Source organism: Muscardinus avellanarius (assembly GCF_963383645.1).
Source record: "Muscardinus avellanarius genome assembly, chromosome: 8".
In the NCBI taxonomy this organism is placed as follows: Eukaryota; Metazoa; Chordata; class Mammalia; order Rodentia; family Gliridae; genus Muscardinus; species Muscardinus avellanarius.
This window is the reverse complement of record NC_137794.1, coordinates 61421973-61445637: the sequence shown is the minus strand read 5'-3', so window position 1 is coordinate 61445637 and position 23665 is coordinate 61421973. Positions and strand designations below refer to the sequence as shown.

The 23665-nt window shown below is 39.3% G+C and overlaps 1 protein-coding gene and 1 pseudogene across 2 annotated transcripts in view; one reads left to right on the top strand and one right to left on the bottom strand.

The window, feature by feature from the left end:
- Nucleotides 1-780, bottom strand: part of LOC308266363 (cytochrome c oxidase subunit 6B1-like) — a 64138-nt pseudogene extending 63358 nt beyond the window's left edge. The window contains exon 1 of the transcript in view: nucleotides 745-780. The product of the transcript in view is annotated as a cytochrome c oxidase subunit 6B1-like (transcript). The remainder of the gene's footprint in view (nucleotides 1-744) is intronic.
- Nucleotides 1-23665, top strand: part of PDSS2 (decaprenyl diphosphate synthase subunit 2) — a gene marked incomplete at both ends in the record, with an annotated part of 286459 nt that overhangs the window by 80601 nt on the left and 182193 nt on the right. The window contains one exon of the mRNA XM_080700610.1: nucleotides 1621-1752. Within this exon, the coding sequence (XP_080556736.1) occupies nucleotides 1621-1752 (132 nt within the window). The remainder of the gene's footprint in view (nucleotides 1-1620; nucleotides 1753-23665) is intronic.

The following is a 23665-nucleotide window of genomic DNA, read 5'->3' as shown; positions in this document are numbered from 1 at the left end:
ATAATGATGCTGGCGTGGAAGGAGAAGGTCATACCTTTTGTCATTTGGGGAGATAGAAAAGTAAACAATATTTGTAGGTGATTATATATGTTAATAGAGTGGGAAAGACAAAAGATGGAGAAAAGGAGTAAAAGGAAGGAGAATGTAAGAATTGAGAGAAAATAGATTGGAAAGACGAACAAAGAAAGAGAGTGTAATTTGCTGGTCACTTGATCTCTTATTATGCGCTTCCACAGTGCTAAGCACTTTACCTATGCTGTCCCCTGCAATGGCTATGGAAAAATGAACATCATTAGCCAGGTGTGGTGGCGCACGCTTGTAATCTCAGGACTTGGGAGATCACCAGTTCGCGGCCAGCCTCAGCAACTTAGTGAGGCCTTCCACAACTTAGCGAGACCTTGTTTCAAAATAAAGAATAAAAGGTAGGGCTGGGGGTGTAGCTCAGAAGTAGAACACCCCTGGATTAAATCCCCAGCTTCACACACACACAAAAAAAAGACATTGTTACTCTCTTCCAAGAGTGGACATCCTCTGAATCCTATAACTGGTAATAACAAAAGAACTTTTTGGAAATAGGCCCGTCTAGTCCTTAAGTCTACTGTTCTGATTTGACCTATAAAATAGTTTTGTCCCTGAAGCAGAGGGAGAGTCACTATAGCACAGTGGTTAAGAGTGTCTGTAGACCCTAGAGCCTGCTCGTTGGGTTCTAGTCCTGGCTCTGTCAGTGCTATACCCTGCTGGTACCTTGGACAAGTCATTTGACCTCTCTGTGCACCTCATGCTTCTCATCTGTTAAATCAGGATCGTTGTGGCACTTTCCTCTTCAAGTTGTGAGTTAACTTAGTTAATATATAGTAAAGCATATAGAATAGCTCCTTACATAGAGAAAGCAATGCATAGAGAACTAGATAAGTGTTTACTGCTGCTATTGTTAGGAATCCCTGTGAAAGTTCCCATCTCTGAGAAGTCTGAGGAAAATGCCAAGACTGTTGACAGAGCTGTTTCATCAGTGTGCCTCTGTTAGACCTGTCTCTGGGTTCACTGTTAGAGCTCTTACTGTGTGGTCAATTCCTTCATCTCTGGTCAGGCCCAACCCCAACACACACACACACACACACACACACACACACACACACACACACACACACAGCCTTGCCTTTCTCTTTTCCCTTTCTGGAAATAAAGACTAATTCAGATGAGTAATATTGTTACAAAAGAAAGGAAAAATAAAGATTCACTATAGGTGATACATAATGAAGAATCAGGTGTAACTCAGGGGTAGAGGCTTGCCTAGCATATGCTAGGCTGGTGTTTAGCAATATCTCCCACCACCACCACCAAACAAAACCAAAAGCAGCAAAATAGGACAGAGCCAGTGGAAAGACTCAGGAGGAGGACAGAGCAGATCATTGAGCTTACAGTTTGAGAGTCACTTTTTAAAACTAGCCATGTTTTCTCTAGTTGTCTCTTAAACTCATTGCTTCTTCATGTTAACTCTTTCCTCCTTCCCTCTTTCTTTTCCATAAACCCTATCGTCTAGTTTTAGAAATTGGGGCATGCTCATGACAGTTCTCTGACTTGAAGGTGTACTAATCCTCTTCTTTCTTTACTCGTTGGCAGGGGGCTTGTGCATGACAGCCGGCATAACCTCCAGTTACGGGGCTTGGTGGTGCTGCTTATTTCTAAAGCAGCTGGGCCCAGCAGTGAGAACACTTCGCAGAACTATGACATGGTCAGTGGGATCTACTCATGGTAAGAAGAATTGAGCCTCTCCACCGTGCTCTCCAGACTGTGCTTTCTTTTACTAAACAGTAGTCAGTAGAAATTGTTTTGTCGTTCTCTGATTCAAATACAGATTAAAATATGTTACAGGTTTTAAAAAACGAACTTTCACTATTTCTATTAGTCTGATAGTCTGGCCAGCTCCATGCATATATTTCTATCAAACACTTTCATTTCTACCTTCTTAATGCTCTGTTCATCATTCCTCTCCTCCACTGGGGTATCAGTGTGTCTCTGTAGAGATCTCCGTGTCACTCAGTTTAGGATTTATGATTTTTAAATCTACTCAAAATTATGTGTACTTGTATAAAGATTGATGCTATTACTGTTTTAGGAGTAGTCTGCTTCAGTGCTGTATATTTTATTTAATTTTACTTATTTTTATGGTAACACAAATTTTACTGGTTATTGGAATATGAAATTTTATATTTTATATATTTAGATTAAAATAAATTTAGAAGTGTATATTGCTCATTTTTCTGCATTTAAAGGAATTTAAAATTTTTAGTTTTGTTTTGAAAAAAGTCACTATAGCCAAGCATAGTGGCTCATGCTTGTAATCCCAGCACTTGGGAGGCTGAGATGGGAGGATCGCACAGATTCAAAGCCAGCCTCAGCTACTTAGTGAGGCTCTCAGCAATTTAGTGAGACCAAGTTTCCAAATAAAATATAAAAGAGGTCTGAGAGTATAGCCCGGAGGTAGAAAAGCCCCTGGGTTCCACCCTTAGTACCACCAAAAAAAGAAAAAGAAAAGAAAAAAGTCACTGTATATATATATATATGTGTATATATCCATATTCATATATAAATATATATAATGTTTGGGGGAATGTAAATTATTGGGGGTTAAACCTAGAGACATTCTATCTCCAAGCTACACTCCCAGCTCATTTGTTTTCTGTTTTGAAACAGGGCCTCACTGGGTTGCTAAGAGTCTCACTAAGTTCTGGAGGCTGGTTTTGAACCTGCACTCCTCCTGTCTCAGCCTCCCAGTACTGAAATTACATCTGTGTGCCACCTTGCCTGGATATTGCATATATTTTTAGTAATAGTTTATCAACAATAATTTTATTTATTTATTTTCTTGGTACCAGGGGACGAACCCAGGGACATTCTACCTCTAAGATATACCATTCATCCTACTTTATGTATTAATTAATGTCTTTGTTTTTAATTTTGAATCAGGGCCTCACTAAGTTGCTGAGAGTCTCACTAACTTGCTGAGGCTGGCCTCAAACCTGCAACCCGCCTGTCTCAGCCTTCTAAGTACTGGGATTAAAGGTCTGAACCACTACCACCTCTGGCTCAGCAATAATTTTATTTATTCCTATCAGTATACTTGGCAATGGATTAATAGCCTATGTAGAAATAAAATCTACAAGTGGACTTTAGCATGTGAAGATAAAATCACTTCAAAAACATGACAAGGAAGTTCTCACAAAAAGAAGCATTTCTGGCGAGGATGTGGGGAAAGAGGAACTCTTTTACACTGTTGGTGGGAGTGCAAACTAGTTCAGCCACTATGGAGATCTGTGTGGAGATTCCTGAGAAAGGTGGGAATAGATCCACCATATGATCCAGCTATACCACTCCTGGGTATCTTTCCAAAGGGGTTGAATTCAGATAAATACAGCAACATATGCATACCTATGTTCATAGCAGCACAATTTGTAATAGCCAAAATATGGAACCAACCCAGATCACCATCAACAGATGAATGGATAGCAAAACTGCGGGAAATATACACAATGGAATTCTATTCAGCCATAAAGAAGAACAAAATTATATCATTTGCAAGAAGATGGAAAGCCCTGGAGAGCATCATGTTAAGTGAGATCAGCCAAGCACAGAAGGAGAAGATACACATGTTTCCTCTAATATGCCCAAACTAGAAAACACAAAGGATACCAGTGGGACTCCAGATATTAGAGGGGAAATACTAGCTAAGTTTTAATGGAAAGATAGGAGAGGAGAAAGGGCGATCTTGATTAATGAGGGTCTACACCTGAACATGTGTAAAATTATGAATAAGACATGGTTAACCTGGACAACCATTGGTGGGGGGGGAGGGGGCAGGGGGGAGAGGGCACCAAATATAGTATAAATGTATACTACTTATGTTCAATAAAAAATTGTTAAAAAAAAGTCATAAAAAATAAATAAAAAGCCACATATTAGGGCATATTTTCATGGAAAAAAATGGTGCTGTCACAATTAAAATTGAAAAAGTAACATATGTCCATCCTTTTATTGTCATGTACTATTCTACAAAACCTCAAGAAGTTAGTTTCTGAGGTTTAGAGTCTCTACTAGGGAACCAAACTTGTAAGCCGAACTTTTATTAACTAGAACTAAAATCAGGCTACTGGAGATAACATTGGAATAAGAAGCAAGATTGTGTGTCCATCTCAAATTTGGGAAGCAACCTGTCAATAAAGAGAAGACTCAAAGTAAAAAAAAAAAAATAAATAAATAAAAAATAAATAAATAAATTGCCTTTGCCCACCCAAAAAAAAAAAAAGAAGAATTTCTAGAAGCTTTGATTTATGACTAATTGACCTTTTATTTACTTGAAAAATCAATCTACATCTTCTGTTTTTTTATTTCTAGGAGTCTTATCTATAAGTATTTGCTTCTTCTATAATATTCTGAGATGACTCTGGCCAGCCACAAAGTTCAGTGACCCTTTCTCATTAGCAAGCAAAGAAGGTCACCAATGTGGCTACAGATGGCTACTCCTCTATCCAGTATTATTTTACAGACCTTTCACCATTTTTCCATACAAGTGTCTTCACAAGACTTGATGATCTTGGGATCATTTTCAGTTCTTAATCTCAAGTAGTTTATATTTGTTTTATGGTTTGAGGTTACCAATACTTTTTATGAAAGTTATCCTTTTTGATATTTATAATATTTTATTTATTTATTTTGCGGTACTAGAGTTGAACCCAGGGACATTCAACCTCCAAGCTACACTCCCAACCCTATGGTTTTTTTTTTTTATTATTGTTTTTCTTGAAACAGGATTTCATTAAGTTGCAGAAGGTCTAAGTAGGCAAGGCTTGCTGTGAGCCTGTCATCCTCCTGGCTCAGCCTCCCAAGTACTGGGATTACAAGCGTGAGCCACCACTCCCGGTTCTTGTATTTTATAGATAAAGAGTTATTATACACATTTTACTCTTGAGGAAACTGAGATTCAAAAGCCTTGAAACTTTTTCAGGTGGTAACAGTTAGCAAATGGGGAAAGTTGGGGTTCTAACTGTGGGTCTCATCTTTCCTACAAATCTGCTGTGATTTTCCACCTTTCTGTTCTTGTTCAGATTATTAATTTCACTTATAGATCAGACTAATTATCAAATTAGTATGCCAAAAAAATCTTATTCTAGGATATCTTGAAAAAGCCAGATATGCTGGTGCACACCCATAATCCCAGCTATTTAGGAAGCTGAGGCAGGAGAATCACAAATTCAAGGCCAGCCTGGGCCACTTATCAAAATAAAAATTAAAATACAGCTCAGTGGTAGAGCACTTATCTACCAGGTGTGAGGCCCTGAGTTTGTTATATAGCATTGCTTTAAAAAAAAAAAGTCAAGCCAGCCGTGGTAGCGCACGCTTGTAATCCCAGCATTCCTGAAGCTAAGACAGGAGGATCTCAGTTCGAGGACAGCCTCAGCTACTTAGTGAGGCCCTTTGCAACTCAGTAAGACCCTGTTTCAAAATAAAGAATTAAAAATAGGGCTTGGAGTGTAGCTCAGAGGCAGAATGACCCTGAGTTCTATCCCCAGTACTGCAAAAAAAAAAAAAAAAAAGTCTTGAAAAACTTACAAATGGAAAGCAAATTGAAAAATTCTTTAGTACATGTACATTCTTCCCCTAAGCCTGTTTAAATTAGATAGAGTTCAAAACTTTATCTTATAAGTTTCATAGAAATTTTTGGCAGTGTTCAGTTGAGAATACTAAAGAAAATACATAAATATCTAGAATAAATATTAAAAACCTAGCCAGGCATGGTGATGCATGCCTGTAATCCCAGTATTTGGAAGGCTGAGACAAGATAATTCCAAGTTTAAGGCCAGCCTTAGCAATTTAGCAAGACCATTTTGAAACAAAAAATAAAGTAAAATAAAAGGACAGTGGGTGCAGCTCAGAAATAGAATGCTCCAGAGGTCCATCCCCAGTACCACAAAACAAAACTAAAAACAAACAAACAAACAAAAACCTAAAAATCCATTGTCCCAAAAAACAGATGGACCTCAAATCACTCTATCCCTTGTATCTCTGTTTCCTATTAAGAATCATATTGATTTCTAGCCTGCTGATTTTACCTGCCTTGGCAGTCATCTGCTTGTACATTTAGATAACTAAACATACATAGTGGATACCAGCAATATTTTGTTATCTTTACTAATCCAACTAATTATTTGATACATAATAGGTGTTCAGCATTTATTTATTGCATAAGTGAATCATTTTTATTTTACAGAAGAGATAACCATTATTAAAGTTAAGAGTTGTCTGAAATTTAGGTAGAAAGTGGTAGAGTTGAGATTAAAATCCTATTTTTATTCTAAAGTGTGTAGCTGCCAGTTAGGATGGTGCACAGCTGTAATCCCAGTACTTGGGAGGCTGAAACAGGAGGATTGCAGGTTTGAAAACAGCTTCAGCAACACAGCAAAACTCTCAGTAACCTAGCAAGACCCTGTCTTTTTTAAAAAGGGGAGTGGATGGGGGTGTAGCTCAGAAATAGACTGTCTCTGGGTTCAATTCCCATTACAAAGAAAAAGAAAAAAGTAAACTATGTACTCTTGTACAATTTAGGGGCTATAATCTGTATGTAAATGGTGCACCATGATGTTACCTCGTGTTTCTGATTTCTTAATCTAGCCTCAAAGAAACAATTACATTGCTGCTGATTCTTCCCATAATTTTAATTGGTAGATGTTCATTGTAGTCTAAGAAATCTGAGTAAAAGAACATTGCAATAGGCCAGACGTGGTGGCGCACACTTGTAATCCCAGCACTTGGGAGGCTGAGACAGGAGGATCGCACAGGTTCAAAGCCAGCCACAGCTACTTCGTGAGGCTCTCAGCAACTCAGTGAGACCCTGTTTCCAAATAAAGTATAAAATAGGTCTGGGGGTATAGCCTGGAGGTAGAAAAGCCCCGGGGTTCCACCCCCAGTACCAAAAAACAAAAAACAACAAAAAAAGCTGCTTAGTGAGGCCCGCCAAAACTCAATGAGACCCTGTTTCAAATTAAAGAATAAAATAAAAAATAGGGCTAGGGGTATAGCTCAGAGGTAGAATGCCCTTGGGTTCAATTCCTAGTACTACCACAAAAAAAAAAAAAAAAACAACTTTGCAAAAGAGAAGGCTATTAATGTAAAAACTTTCCAAATGACATAAGTGGGGTTTATACTCAAGTGTATAGAATCCACAATATATTTAGGGAATACTCCTGCATATAGTTTCAGGCTGTTTTCTATAATCAAACTAGATCTAGCAAGTCATTGGTGTGTTTGGATGTTTTACACACTTGTTAATGTGAAAAGGCAATTTGGCATGGTACTTAGAGAAACCATTAATTCGTTTCTCTACCCCTGAAGTCATTTGTTTGGCTCCTGCTTCCTTAATTGTTCAAGTGTAACTTTTGCTTGAGGCTTGTATCTATAATGACACAGTGAATTATTTAACATTTGAGGGAAGTACTGATTTGGGAGTTTTTTAATTCACCTCCAAACTACTGGGATTTACATTGTTGGTGTTTATCTCTCATGAATTTGACTTTAATGCCAGCTAATGGGACCTGAGTAAATTACCTAGGAGACCAAAAGTGAGTTAGGTGATCTCTTGTTTGGCCTAAGGATATAACTGGTGCTGTGGATATGTCTAGTAAACTTATTACAAAATGGCTAAGAGAGGTGGAATTTAGGCTAACATGTAATAATTACATTCTGACAAGTGGACAAGAGAGCTCCATTTATAGATGTGTTATAAGCATTCACCATAGCCTTTTGCCAAGAAGACCATGGGCTTAGGGTTTAATCTACCATTAACTTTAAAAATATTGATTGTAAAGTCAGTTAAAAAGTATCACTAGCCAGGCGTGGTGGCGCACACTTGTAATCCCCGCACCTGGGAGGCAGAGACAGGAGGATCGCGCAGTTTCGAAGCCAGCCGCGTGTGCTGGCTTAGGAGACCCTGTTTCCAAATAAAAATGTAAAAATAGGTCTGAGAGTGTAGCCCGGAGATAGAAGGGCTTCCAGGAATCCCAGTACCACCAAAAAAAAAAGTATCACTAAATTTATAAGTATCTCTATCCATAATTGAAAAATCCCTCTTTACAAGATAAAATGATTAAAATATATAATATAAAAAGAGACTTTTATATTAAGATTACCAACTCAGGCGTGGTGGTACACCTTGTAATCCCGGCATTCAGGAGGCTGAGACCAGAGAATCACGGTTCACAGATAGTCTCAGCTACTTAGTGAGGCCCTCAGGCAACTTAGTGAGACCCTGTTTCAAAATAAAGAATAAAAAATAGAGCAGGGGGTATAGCTCAGAGGTTGAATGCCCCGGGTTCCATCCCCAGATCCAGAAAAAAAAAAAAAAAAAGCAAGTTTAGGGAAATTCTGGTCAAGTTTTTGACTAGCAGTTCAACTTTCTCAGTTGTTTTATTAAAACTGATTCAAACCAGGCATGGTGGCGCATGCTTATAATCCTAGCTCTTGGGAGGCTGAGACAGGAGGATCACACAGGTTCAAAGCCAACCTCAGCTACTGAGTGAGGCTTTTAGTAACTTAGTGAGACCCTGTTTCCAAATAAAATATAAAATAGGTCTGGGAAACTGATTGTTTTTTCTCATCTAATTAGGAATTGAAAACAGACCACAAACTGAAAATATTTTCCCTGTACCTTCATTTCCTGAAAATTTTCCAACACTTTAACTGTGGTAGAAGAGACTGAAACAAGTATACTAAACACATTTTCTTTTTTTCCTAAGTATAAAGCAAGCCTGGTTTGCCAGTTCCCCTTGTGGTTAGCTGTGTCATATGACTGAGATCTAACCTACAGAGTGTGAATAGAAGGGATATTTACTATTTTCTGACCATACAAATCTTGCATTTGTATTATTCCTTAAGCAGATAATCTTGAAGGTAGCCTGTTTAAGATGAAAGATAGCTATAGCCCTGAATCATTCTTGGCAGAGAGCCACCTGCCCATCAGGATTAATGTTTGCCTACAATGACATTAGCATCAAACTAGGGAAACTAGAATTATCCACATCATCTTGATGGTATAACTATTTGTTAAGCCACTTAAATCATAGGTTAATCTACTAATAGTAGCAAGCATTATCTTGATATACCTTTACTATTTCTGTTAATGATATCATACTTCTGTTATCCTGGTGAATTTGTAGACTTTCTGTGTGTGTGGATCTGGGGAAGGAACCCAGGGGCATTTGACCTCTGAGCTACACCCCCTGCCCTATTTTTTTATTCTTTATTTTGAAACAGGGTCTCACTAAGTTCTGGAGGGCCTCACTAAGCAAACTGCTATCCTCCTGTCTCAGCCTCCCAAATGCTGGGATTATAAGCATGCACCACCACGCCTGGCTTGGTAACCTTCTTTTGGTACTGGGGATTGAACCCACAGGCATTTTACCTTTGAGCTACACCTCCAGCCCTTTATTATTATTATTTGTTGTTGTTTTGTTGTTGTTGTTGTTTTGAAACAGGGTCTTGCTAGGTTGCTTGAGGTTGGTCTCAAATCTCAACTAAGTTGATGAGATTGGTCTCAAAACCTGGAATCCTCCTATCTCAGCCTCCCAAGTACTGTAATAGAGAGGAGCACCACCACACCCAGCTGTGAATTTCAGAATCTGATTACTCCCACTCTTTCATTTTGCATGTCCAGTCAGCTGCCAGCTCTGCTCTATTTCAGGACTTTGTTACTCCACTTCTAGACATTAGCAGTGGGTGCCTTTTTTGGTTACCTGACTGTAGCTAGTCCTCCTTCCAGTGTTGTCTTTCAGGTCTTCCTGAATCAAACACCCTAGAGTCCTGCTTTGATTACTCAATAAATGGATATTTATTAAGCAATTACTATGTTTCAGTTACTGTGCATGTCGCAGGTGATATAAGCCAAATAGTGCATAGTATTTGCCTACATTAGCAACAAACTAGGGAACAGGTAAGTTTATAAACTGCCTGGCTCTGCAGCAGCAGGGCATGGGGCAATGTGATGAAATAAATGCTCTTGAGACTTTATTCCTGGTCTCGAAGAGGTGAGAGGGGAGAGAAGGCAAGAGAGCCAAACTCCTCAACCGAAGCTCAGCTCTTCCTCTTATTACAGCATTAAGACTGAGTCATCACATCATTAATTGTTTCTGGCTAAGGAGTAGAGCGTTGCGTCAGGAACACTTTAGAAGATAAGTTGTTATCTGGCAGTTTTGTAAGAGTGGCAGAGGTTGCTTTCTTCAGCTCCCTCCTTGGGGTGGACTTCCACCCTTAAGCAAAGCAAGCAAAAGGTGCAGTAAAACAGATGGACATAGCTTAGCAAAGGGGCATCGAGGTCACTGTCTTCAGTTCCCTCAAGACAGTCTTCTGCCAAAGCAAGCAAGAAGCTGTAAATCCTTAAGCCAAAAATCTTTAGATCTAGAATAGTTTCCCACAATAAACAACTATAATACAATGCTACTGATGCCATAAATAGAGTATAGACAAAGTTCGGTGAAAATTAAGGATGCTGAGGAGGAAAGGAGGAAGAAAACGGGGCCATTTGTGCCTTATAAAATAGGGTATGTATAAGTGAGTCTGGAAGGTAACTAGGAGGTCATCAGCCATAGGAAAACAGGTAAGTGAGGGGTAAAGTGAGACTCCAATAAGTGAACGGCCTTTCCAAGATCCCACACTAAGTGATCAAGTAGGGAAAGACATGTGTGTCACGCCGGTTATAAATTGCCTGAGTGCAGATCCTGTTCCATCATTTTTACCTATGTGATTCCAGGCAAGTTACATAACTTCCCTCTACTGTACAGCTCTGTTGGGTGGATTAGAGATAGTAAAATATTTAAAAGCCTTGAACCGTGCCTTGTACATAGGATGTGTTCAACAAGCCCTGTCTCTTGTTATTCTAGACCCCGACATGCAGCCTTCTGTCCTTTATCAGCTTGATCGCTCTTTCAGGGTAGGCACTTAGCTTCCTACGCGTTCACTTACTGCTGCCTTGGACATGATATTCATTGAAATCTTTGTCTGGATGACCAGATCTTCAGTGTAATATAAATGTTCTAGACTAAAACACTTAAATCACATGTTTTACCTTTTAGAGAAACAAACCTCCTTATTATGTAAAGCAATACGTAATATGACAGTCAATGAAAGGAAAAGTATTGGTGAAATACCACAAAAAAAGAAATCCAACATAAAAAAATGTGGAATATCCGGTAAATTTGGTGACAGACTCTTGCTCTCTTGCCCTGGCTGGCCTCAAACTGCTGGACTCAAGCAATCTCCCCCCTCAGCCCCCTAAGTAGCTGGGACTATAGGCACCACCCATCTGGCTAGTGAAATTCTTTAAATCTCATCAAAAGTTTATTTTCTTGATTTCTTTTAGATTTTGTTTTTTTCTCTGTTATCTGCAGCTTCTATTTTGGTATCTGTGAGGCATGTGGTTTTATTGATAGGATTTAGACTGTTGTGGCCTTGTGTTGCTCTCAACTCCCTTCCTTCCAGCAGCAGAGGGAAGGGAATATGCTGCTGCTGGGCCAGTGCTGGAATGGTGTCCCCACAGCTGTCAGAAAAGAGCAGGGCCGCCCACGGGACCCCACGGAACCCCAAGACACAGCTGCCAATTTGGAGGCATCACATGTTCATTTGGAGGAGCATTGCTACCTTCCTCCTGCCCATCTTGCTGTGTCACTTCTTGGTTTTCTATGGAAATCACTTCAGATATAAGTAGATATAAGAAGAATGAAAGAAAGGAAAGCATTGAGTCAGAAGTTAAGTGATTGTTGGTGTTTCTGTCTTTTATTTATTTTTTTGGTGGTACTGGGGTTCCTGGAAGCCCTTCTACCCCTGGGCTACACTCCCAGACCTATTTTATTTTTGGAAACAGGGTCTCTTAAGCCAGTGCAAGCCAGCACAGCTGGCTAGGAACCTGCGCGATCCTCCTGTCTCCGCCTCCCAAGCACGGGGATTACAAGCATGCACCACCACGCCCGGCATGTTTCTGTCTTTTAGATAGACTGTTGTCCAGGAGAGGTAATAGGCAATGGCAAATTTGAAAGCATGCTGATTCCATTTTTATTTTTATTTTTTTAATTCTTATTTTATTTTATTTATTTTCCTAAGGATTGAACTCAGAGACATTTTACCTCTGAACTATACCACTAGGCCTTTTTTTTTTTTTTAAATTTGAAACAGGGTCTCACTAAGTTATAGAGGTTCTTGCTAAGTTGCGAGGCTGGCGGCAGCAAACCTGTGAACCTCCTGTCTCTGCCTCCCAAGTCATGGGATTACAAGTATGTGCCAGTATTCCCAATTTTATTTTTTTAAACAAGTACTTTATCTTATTACTTATGTGAAATCTGGTGACCAGGTAAACTGATGAATAAGAATAAAATTACAGAGCTGGGCGTGGTGGCGCACCTTTGGAATCCCAGCATTTGGGAGGCTGAGACCAGAGGATCAGGGTCACGGACAGCCTCAGCTACTTAGTGAGGCCCTCTGCAACTCAGTGAGACCTGGTTTCAAAATAAGGAACAAAAATAGAGCAAGGGCTGTAGTTTGGAGGTCGAAAGCCCCTGTGTTCCATCCCCAGACCCACAAAAAAAAAAAAAAATTACCTGGCTTGGGTGGAGCTTAGTGGTACAGTACTTGCCATATACAACCCCTGGGCTTTATCACCAAGACTACAATAAATAAGTTAGAATAGAATTATGGATTGATAAAATATGGGTAAGAGAAGACTGTGTGTCTCTACACATCATAAACATAGATATCACATTACCCCAGCATTCAGTATGTTTCCAGAATTAGATGACAGTCAGTGATCATGGCTGAATAATTTTTCAAGAAGCAAAAACCCCCATAAAAATCGAAACCTCAGAAGTCATAAGTGAAGGATTAACGGCGTGGCATGGTCAAACAGGAGGATCGCACAGGTTCAAAGCCAGCCTCAGCTACTTGATGAGACTCTCAGTAACTTAATGAGACCTGTTTCCAAATAAAGTATAAAATAGGTCTGGAAATGTAGCCTGTAGGTAGAAACAAAGCCCCTGGTTTCCACCCCCAGTACCACAATAAATAAATGAATAAACAAATAAATAAATGAAAGATTAACACATTTGGTTACAGAAACAATAATTCTTCAGTGGAAAACACTCAGTCAAAAAACAAATATCCAAATTACAGAAATAATTGCAGCAGCATACATGACCAGGGGCAAAGTTGTAACCTACAAATCAGTTGAAGGTCTTATAAATTTGGAAGAAAAAGAATATAACACAAACATAGACAAAGGACATGAACAGGTAGTTTCCTTAGGGACTCTGTGAGGACCCTAGAGTCCCTGGGCTGAACTGAACTTTTATCTTTTGGCCTTTTTAATGGATCGAATATCCTACAAAAATGTATAAATTATAGATTTTTTTTAAATTTAAAATAGAAGCAGGAATAAAGCCAAATAATACCTTAAAATTGGCTTCTTGTTGGGCATGGTGGTGCACGCTTGTAATCCCAGCTTTCGGGAGGCAGAGACCAGAGTATCACATTTCACAGACAGCCTCAGCAACTTGGTGAGGCCCTTTGCAACTCAGTGAGACTAGTTTAAAAAGTCTCAGTGCTTGTAATCTCAGTGCTTGGGAGGATGAGACAGGAGGATCACACAGGTTCAAAGCCAGTCTCAGCTACTTAGTGAAGCTCTCAGCAACTTAGTGAAACCCTGTTTCCAAGTAAAATATAAAATAGGTCTGAGAGTTTATCACGGAGGTAGAAAAGCCCCTGGATTCTACCCCCAGTATCACCAATAAAAATAAAAATAAATAAAAAGACTAAAAAACAGGGCTGGGGGTGTAGTTTGGAGATAGAATACCTCTGGGTTCCATTCCCAGTACTGCAAAAAAAAAAAAAAAAAAAGATTGTTTTCTTAAAGGTACTGTCCATGTTAAAATAGATACTGTGAGCTGGGCCTGTGGCATACACCTTCAATCCCAGCAACTCAAGAGGCTGAGGCAGAGGAATCACAGTTTGATGCCAGCCTGGGTAACTTAGCAATACCCTATCTCAAAATAAATAGAGTTGTGATGTAGTTCGGTGAAAGAGCACCCCTGGGTAGAGAACCCTTGGTTCAATCTCCAGTACCAAAACAAAAAACAAACCTGAAGCCATTAATTTCTTGGTACCGATACTAATTATTTACTCAACTCTGTTTATTCAAATAATTAAAGTTAAATCCTAGGTATGCATACTAAGATAATTTGGGGGCTTCAAGAACTTTTCATAAAAGCCTTATAAGCATAACTAAGTCAAATCTAGAGAACATCTTAAAATTAAATGACTAGCTGGACATGGTGACACATGCTTATAATTCTAGTACTTGGGAGGCTGAGAAAGGAGGATTGTAGGCTCAGGGCCAACCTCAGCAACTTAGTGAGACCCTGTTTCAAAATAAAAGGCCGGGCGTGGTGGCGCACGCTTGTAATCCCCGCACTTGGGAGGCAGAGACAGGAGGATCATGCAGGTTCGAAGCCAGCCGTGCGCACTGGCTTAGGAGACCCTGTTTCCAAATAAAAAAAGTGTGAAAATAGGTCTGGGAGTGTAGCCCGGAGGTAGAAGGGCTTCCAGGAACCCCAGTACCACCAAAAAAATAAAAAATAAAAATAAAAATAAATAAATAAAAGAATAAAATAGGACTGGGAGGTATAATTTAGATGGAGAATGCCCCTGGGTTCTATCTCCCAGTGCTCTCCCCTCAAAAAGAAAAAAGAATCAAATTAATAATCTTAACATTACTTTTTTCTCTAAGTGAAAATTGATCAGGCCTGGGGTTAGAGGAAGTGTTAGAAAATTTAGAGGCCTAAGTGAAATAATCTTAAGAGACTTGAAGAAACTGTGGACGGAGCCTGTTTTTCTTATTCTACAAGTCTTCTATAATTTGGACAATTACACTTGGTCTCAGCTATAAATATTGAACTTCATAATTTATCACTTTATGTAGTTCTAATTAGCATCAGATGACTTCTAATTATAGTAACAATAGTCTGTGACTCATCTGGGTATGGTGGCACATGCTAGTAATCCCAGTACTTGAGAGGCTGAGACGGAAGGATGGTGGTTCACAGACAGCCTCAGCTACTTAGTGAGGCCCTCTGCAACTTAGTGAGACCCTGTTTCAAAATAAAGAATAAAAAATAGGGCAGCGGGTGAAGCTAGGAGGTAGAATGCCCCTGGGTTCAACCCCCAGTACTGGAAAAAAAAAAAAAAAAAAGCTTTGTGACTATCATTCTTCACCTTTACTCTACATATTAGAATTTGTCTGGCACTTAAAAATGCCAAACAGAATTAGCAAACAGTATTGCCCTTGCACATTGATTAAATCAAAAAGCATCTTAAGAAATGAGGCTTAAATGGGAACATGTTGATCATATTTATTAAGAGCTCAATTATATATAAACATGAAATAAGCAATATAGTACTCAAAAAACAGTTCTGGTTGTTATTTTACTAAACATATCTAATTGTATAGAAAAGAGTCTAGAAGAAAGCTCACCTGATAATGGTAGGGAAATGGGAATGCAGTGATTTGATGAGCAAATAGAAGGTAATAGTCAAAGGGGACATGATTGGTAATATTTCAGCTTTTTAATAAAGAGAATCCATTGCTTTTGTTGTTATTTGGTACTCAATCTGGAGGTTTGAACCCAGCGGCATTCTACCTCTGAGCTATACCCTAGCACTTTTTATTTTTTATTTTGAAGCAGGGATACTAAAGTCTAAATTGTTGAGGTTGGCCATGAACCTGCAGATCTCCTGTCTCAGCCTTCCAAGTGCTGGGATTACAGGCATGCATCACCATGCCCAGCTTATACTATTTTGTATAATTAAAGTTACCTTAAAAGTTAAAAGAAAGTTGTATTTCATACTCATAATACATTAAAAACCTATATGAGAAATTTATTTTTTTACTATAAGAACCTAAAAATAAGGATTGCTTATTGACAGTGATGATGCTGAATAATTGAACTTAGTATAGGCTTTTGAAAATAGTTTCAGAAGATACCTCAGCTATTTTACATATCTCGAGATGAAAGCATATGCATATTCTTGATTGTATTCCACTTAAAATAATAAAAATGAACTCTACACACAAATCTAGTAGTATTACTAATTCATTACAACCAGTACTTATTTTCTCCATTAACTTTTCATTGTTATTTTCAACTTACACAGCATGCACAAATGCAGCAATTATATGTTGAGCGAGAAGGGGAAGGCTCTTTATGTTCAACCTACTGTACATCACAAGTCATTACTTTACCAGAGCTTTTGGAAAAACACAAAATAGGATCAGCCTCTTACAAAACAAGTATAATTAACAGGAAAAAGTAGGTGGGCTAAGCTACTAATCTGCTCAGCTGAGAGTTAGTTTATTGTATATAAATAACATGATATAGATTAGCCCGCCTGACTAAGTCATAGCAAAAAACAAGCTGCATAAACTGTTTTGTTAATGGTAAAATAAATAAATAAATCTTTTTCTTAAAGGAGGGCAATTCGCTGACAGGTAAGAAGCCAAAGGCAAAGGGAATATCCACTGTGTAATTCTACCTTTGGGACAGTGCTTAATTCTTGATATTCATCAGTAAAATGTTAGTTGTATGTGCCAGAGGCCGACAATACTTTAAATACTGTGGTACATGCCTATAATTCTACGCACTTGGGATACTGAGGCAGAAGAATTTCAAGTCTGAGGCCAGCCTGGGCAATATAGGAAGATCCCATCTTAAAAAACAAATTTAATAGCAGTCTGTTTTGTAGTTTCATGATTTAATTTAATGCTAATCTTTTGAACCCAAACTTAGAGCACCCCCAGTGGTCAACAGTGTATTGTAATAAAGAGGTAGGTAAAAGGCGAGAGGTCTGGGTTATTGTCAAATGTAACTGAGTTGTTATTTGACCTTATTTCACTGTACCTTACTCAGTGAGTTTGTCTGTTAAATGGGGCAATAATGTGTTTCACCCCAGGAGCTTAACATGACATTAACATGCCCACTGGATTAAAGTGTCCTGTAGTCCATATATCTTATCCTCACCACCTCTCCTCTGCAAGGGACAGGATTAGACTTAAAGGAGAATGTAAATATGAGTAAGAAATAGTCTTTAACCTCCAGTGACATGATAAAGAAACAATTTATGCACTTATTAGCCTTTCTGACACACACTGTTGATGCAATATCTTCCTTTTTTTTTTTTTTTTTTTGGTGGTACTGGGGTTCCTGGAAACCCTTCTACCTCCGGGTTACACTCCCAGACCTTTTTTTTTTTTTTTGAAAACAGGGTCTCTTAAGCCAGCACAGCTGGCTTCAACCTGCATGATCCTCCTATCTCTGCCTTCCAAGCAAGGGGATTATAAGCGTGCACCACCACGCCTGGGTCTGTTGATGCAATTTCACTTCTAGAAACTGTTTCTAGAACTTAACTGCTACAGATATATCCGTATTCACCAATGGGCTCACCATCCACCCATGTCCATTGGCAGTCCCTTTGTTTAACTAAAGATAAGAAGTCTTTTTTACCTTCTTGTTGCTTGCTTGCTTGCTTTTTGGTAATAGGGATTAAACCCAGGGCATTCTACTCCGAGCTCCCCACACCAGCCCTTTTTAGTTTTTATTTTGAAACAGGACCTTGCTAGGTGTTGAATCTCATTAGGTTGCTGAGGCTGGCTTTGAACCTGCAACCCTCTTGTCTCAGCCTCCCAAGTACCAGGATTACTGGTGTGTGCCACCACGCCTGGCTGATAGTAGTCTTTAACACCCCTCCTGCAAGATGCTGGATGAGCACTGTCTTGTGTAGGTGACTCAGTGTCTGGGGGCTCCTTCCTCACTGTGGCTTTGCACCTCTCACTCCCGAAGGCTGGGTAGCTGGGTGGTGCTGCTACTAACCGCAAAGGGGCAGATTCTCAGGGCAGTGCTCTCTACCTCGGCATCCTTCTTGCTGAACCCGCTAGCGTCTCGAGTCTCCTTTTCTGTTTTTAAGATTTCCCACATTCCCTCCTTTTCCTTAATTCTTCATTTGCATCCCATTCCATACAGGATTGAGTACATATCCTTTAACATAGCAACAGTAAATTCCCCAGAGCCCTAGAGTAAAAGTGAAGAGTGTAAAAGCATGATGGAGCTTCCTATTTGTCAACCAAGAAACGAGCATATGCAAGAGTGTAGCTGATCTATTACTATTGTGGAGGCTTGATCAGAAAGCAAACAAGGCTGAGATGCCCAAAATGAGGGGGAAAATAATGACCAAGGGATTGGAGGTTGTAATGAGTCGGATTATAGGGGCAGAATTAGTAACGTAGTGACACACCTGAGAGGTTGGAGGTTGGAGGGAGAAGTAGGATACTTGGGGATTTTAAAGTGGAATGGTTCTGAATGGTTATCTTTCAGTTACGCCTAATAGTGGGTTTGGCAGAATCACATGTAGGCTGACTGAGTGGATTGAGAAAGTACAAGATGGCTTCACACAACTGAACTTCACCAGGAGAACAATAGAACTGATGCCAAGACTTCAGGGAGTGCAGAGTGCCAGAAGAGGAGTGTGATGGAAGGTAGAGGTGGCTTCAAAGGAACAGCGGTTTTCACCAAGATGGGGAGGAAATAGTGCGAGTCCTTGTCTTCCCTCTCAAACTCTTCAGTTTGAGGCTTATAGCAAGCTTGCTTGTAAAGATGGAGGACTCAGGCATTCCAGGAAAAGTCATGTCTTAATTGGAGCCAAAGCTAAAAGGAATGTTCTGAGTACTTAAAACATGTAACAGCCGGGCACTGTCGTGCATATCTTTAATTCCAGTACTTGGAAGGCTGAGACAGGAGGATATCAGGTTCGAGGACAGCCTCAGCAAGTAGTGAGACTCTCATCAACCTAGTGAGACCCAGTTTCCAAATAAAAAATAAAATCAGAGCCCGGCGTGGTGGCGCATGCTTATAATCCCAGTGCTTGGGAGGCTGAAACAGGAGGATAGCACAGGTTCAAAGCCAGCCTCAGCTACGTAGTGAGGCTCTCAGCAACTTAGTGAGACCCTGTTTCCAAATAAAGTATAAAATAGGTCTGGGAGTATAGCCCGGAGGTAGAAAGCCTCTGGGTTCCACCCCCAGTACCACAAAAATAAAAAATAAAGAAAATTAGCCTGGGGGTGTAGCTCAAAGGTAGAATGCCTCTGAGTTCAATCCCCAGTACCGCCCCACACACACACTGTTTTGTAATGACTGATTTACATATATGTTTTCTCACTAAAGTACCTTCTGGAGGTCTTGGGTCTATATCTTAGTCGTCTTCCACACCAGCAGCATCTCCCACCACCGAACCCTCTATTATATTCCAAACCCTGAAGGCTCTTCTTGATGATAGTATGGTAATTTACATACTATTTTATCTCTGCACTAGATTTGTTCATTTGCTCATTGATTGATTTATTCAACAAATATTTGATGAGTACTTGCTATATGCAAAGCTGGTTTTAATAGCCACTAAAATATAATACTTATTACTCTAGATAACACAGTTTTCTATAAACCATACTGATCCATGTTCCTTATATATAAATTGATTTATTCCTCACAATTTGGTTAAGAAACAAGTCACTTAGCAGCACTGTGGTATACACCCAAGTGCTCTATGTATTACTGTTGATTTACTAAGACAAAATTTCATTACAAAGTTGAATGTGGGTCGTGGTGAGGCCCTATACAATTAAAGAGTACAGACTTTCATGTTTGCATATCATATCTCTTGCACATTTCCTTTCTCTTATCCTCTATCTGTCGTGGAATATTGACACCTATTTGTTGTCTTTGATATAGGAGCTACTTTTAAAAACCAACTTTCTCCCTTCTGTCTTATGAAATCCCTTTATAGACAGCAAATTGTATGTCATCTGTCATTAGTCCTGAAATCCCCATTGCTACAAATTTCGGTGTAGAAAACTATTGCATCCATACCCATTGGAGACACTATTTCAGAGCAATACCTGGATGATTTCGCACCTACAAGATTTGCTGCTTGTCCTGGGTAATTTGTATCCAGCAGTAATATGGGGCATTTATGACTCTACTCTAATTACTTACATATTCATGGCAAATAATGATGTAATGGGTTTTTAGAGGACGTGCATAAGAGAACCAACAAACTGAGACGCAAAACAAGTTTCCACCCTTTCTTTCCAAAGCTGTAGTTAATCACTTGAACACTGTCCAATATAGTAGAAAGCTGGCAGACTTTCCTTTGCAGCAGGCTATGTAAAAATGTTTATAATTTACAGCTTATTATGCCATGCAAATGACTGTGTTTCCAGTGAAGGAGAGTGAGAAAATATGGCTGTGAAATTACTGAACTCCCCTTTGTTAGCTGTTTTCTGGCAACAGTGGAAAAATACTTTGCACTTAAAATGCATTTCTGTATTTAATTTTATCCCATTTGATTCAAAACTTTTTAAAATATAAAATAGTATACTTTTATCTCTCTTCATAGATAGCCTAGAGCAATTTTGATTTAAAAGCTTAAAAACAATACACAGAATATAAGAACTGTCAGGACATTTAAATGGAGTAGTACTAAATTCTTAGGATTTACTTCAATATGGCTCCCACTGTGCAAAGCCTGTTTCTGTGTCTGACATACCTATAGTGCTTCATAGGGAATTTGTTATCCCCAAAGGTACCTTATGCAAACTTTTATATTGTCTTCAGTGCTTTGGCTGAAAGTTTATCTTCCTCAGCAACAATTAGAGGGATCATCAGGGTAACTTGGAATTCTCTGTATCTATTGAATATATACACCTGCTTTAGGTCTTACATCTTCTCATTTAGAATCATAAAGTAAGTACTACATAATCGTTTGTGGTTGCTGCTCCCTCTTTACCCGGTCTACTATCACAGGTTTATATTCAATAAGTATGCTTCAGATCAGATTTAGTGGGCAAGTAGCAGAAGCTGGCTTTAAGGTTCTGCACCACACAGTGGGCTCTCCAGGAAGGAAGTTCCTGAGGGAAGCAAGTAGAAACATAGGAGCCAGCCGGGCGTGGTGCCCGGGCTTGTGATTCCAGGATTTGGGAGGCTGAGACAGGAGGGCCCAGGTTCTCCGCCAGCCTGGCTACTAAGTGAGGGCCTTTGCAACTCAGTGAGACTTTGTTTCAAAAAATAAAGAATAAAAAAAATAGGGCTGCAGTTGCAGCTTGGAGGCAGAATGTCCCTGGGTTTCACCCCATTACCGCAAGAAAGAAAGAAAGGAAGAAAGAAAGCAAGCAAGCAAGCTGATACTTAAAGTCTAGGAAGGAAAGAAGGAAGGAAGGAAGGAAGGAAGGAAGGAAGGAAGGAAGGAAGGAAGGAAGGAAGGAAGGAGATACTTAAAGTCTATTTGACCTGTTTCTAGTTCTTCAGCTCTATGTGGGAGAGGGGGAACTTTCTATTCAGTTTGCACTTCTCTGAAGGTAAAAGAACTCTTTATATTTAAATCTTTAAAACTTTCAAAATTGTGTTGATATTTCTTTCTCTGATTTGTTTTAAAATTAATGTAGCCAGGCGTGGTGGCACACACTTGTAATTCCAGTACTTGGGAGGCTGAGACAGGAGAATTGCAGGTTTGTGGCCAGCATCAGCTACTTAGTGAGGCCTTCCACAACTTAGTGAGACCCTGTTTTAAAAATAAAGAATAAAAAATAGGGGTGGAGGTGTAGCTCAGAGGTAGAATGCCCCTGAGTTCAATCCCTAGTAAAAAAAAAAAAAAAAAAAAAAAGAAAGAAAAGAATTAATGTAGAAGGTAGAGACTTTGTAAAACTTATGTTTTTATTACTTGCATGGTCCTTCTTCTTTAGTACAGTTATCAGATATTGAGTTTGTTTGTTTGTTTGTTTGTTTGTTTGTTTGTTTTGGTACTGGGGATGGAACCCAGGGACATTCTACCTCCAATACAGCCCCCAGCCCTATTTTTTGGGGGGTGGGGGGTGGTGATAGTGGGTGTTGAACTCAGGGGCATTCTACCTCTGAGCTACACCCGGCTCTATTTTTTATTCTTTATTTAGTTATGGAGAGCCTCACTAAGTAGCTGAGGCTGGCCATGAACAAGCCAATCCTCCTATCTCAATCTCCCAAGAATTGGGATTGCAAGCATGCACCACCACACCTGGCTTTTTCTTTTGTTTTGTTTTGAAATAGGGTCTTGCTAGGTTGCTGAAGTCTTGATAATCAGTTGCTGCTTCTGGTTTCAAATCTCTGATCCTCTTGTCTCAGTAGTATAGTTAAATAGAAACTTTTGTTGGGTGTGGTAGTGCACTTATAAATGTAGTCGTTGGGAGGCTGAGACAGGAGGATCACAGTTTTGAGGCTAGACTTGGGTACTTAGGCCCTCTGCAACTTGGTGAGACCTTGTGTTTAAAAATAAAGAATAAGCTGGGCATGGTGGTACACACTTATAATCCCAGCATTCACTAGGCAGACCAGAGGATCACATTTGAGGACAGCCTCAGCTACTTAGTGAGGCCCTTCGCAACTCAGTGAGACCCCGTTTCAAAAAATAAAAAGGCAAAAGATTTATACAATCTGAAAAGAAACCAGAGTCAGCAAAATAAAAAATAAAAAAAGACTAAAAAATAGGACTGGGAGTGTAGCTTGGAGGTACAATGCCTCTGGGTTCCATCCCCAGTACCACAAAAAATAATTTAAATAAATAAGGAATAAAATATAGGACTGGGGGTGTAGCTCAGAGGTAAAATGTCCCCTGGGTTCAATCCCTACTACTGCAAAGAGAGAGAGAGAGAGAGAGAGAGAGAGAGAGAGAGAGAGAGAGAGAGAGAAATTTTTATGCATCAGCAACTCATATTTTTGAGAAATTACATTACTATTTAAAAGAAAATGGTATTTTATATTAATATCAAGGCACTGTTGTTTTATTATTATTTTCCTTTACAAAGAACGTTTTGGAATAGTTAACTTTTACAGTCACATGGGAGAATTTGTTTCCTGCTTCAAATCTTTTTTTTTTAAGCTAAACATTACAATAACCTTAAAGTCATCCTCAACCCACATTGTCTAAAAGTAAAAAAAAAAAAAAAAAAAAAAAAAAAGAGAGAGAGAGAGAGAACCTAATGATTTGTGGTGTTTTCTTGGCCACTTCATTTTGGGTAAACAGAGAGCTGAGATGAGCTGGGCCCACCCCTTGGGTGGAGGATGGGCGCCCAGGGTTGCTCGCCGCTGACCTCTTCTGGCCTCCTGTTAGATGTGTTGGCCACAGAAACACCAAGAAAAATGAGCCGGTGTGGACTTGGCTAAGATCGCCTCCCACCTCCTTATGCCCAGGGCTCCTTTTGCTATTCTCCCACCCCTATAAAAGGAGAGTGTGCTAATCATTTTTATATGTAAAATAATGACTACTTGATTTTTCATTTTATTAGATACACTTGTAACTGTCAGTCTGAGCATCTGGTGGCCATGAGATAACCACTGTTAACATTTTATTATTAATGAGTACAAAATTAAGGGAAATTGAAGTTTTTAATAACAGCTGTACCTTTTTCCTGGTGAATGGCTTTCCTTAGACATCTTAGAAAGAGGAAAATTAGAAACCTTGTGAAGAATTCTTACTCTAAAAATCTTTGTCGGGCTTGGTGGTG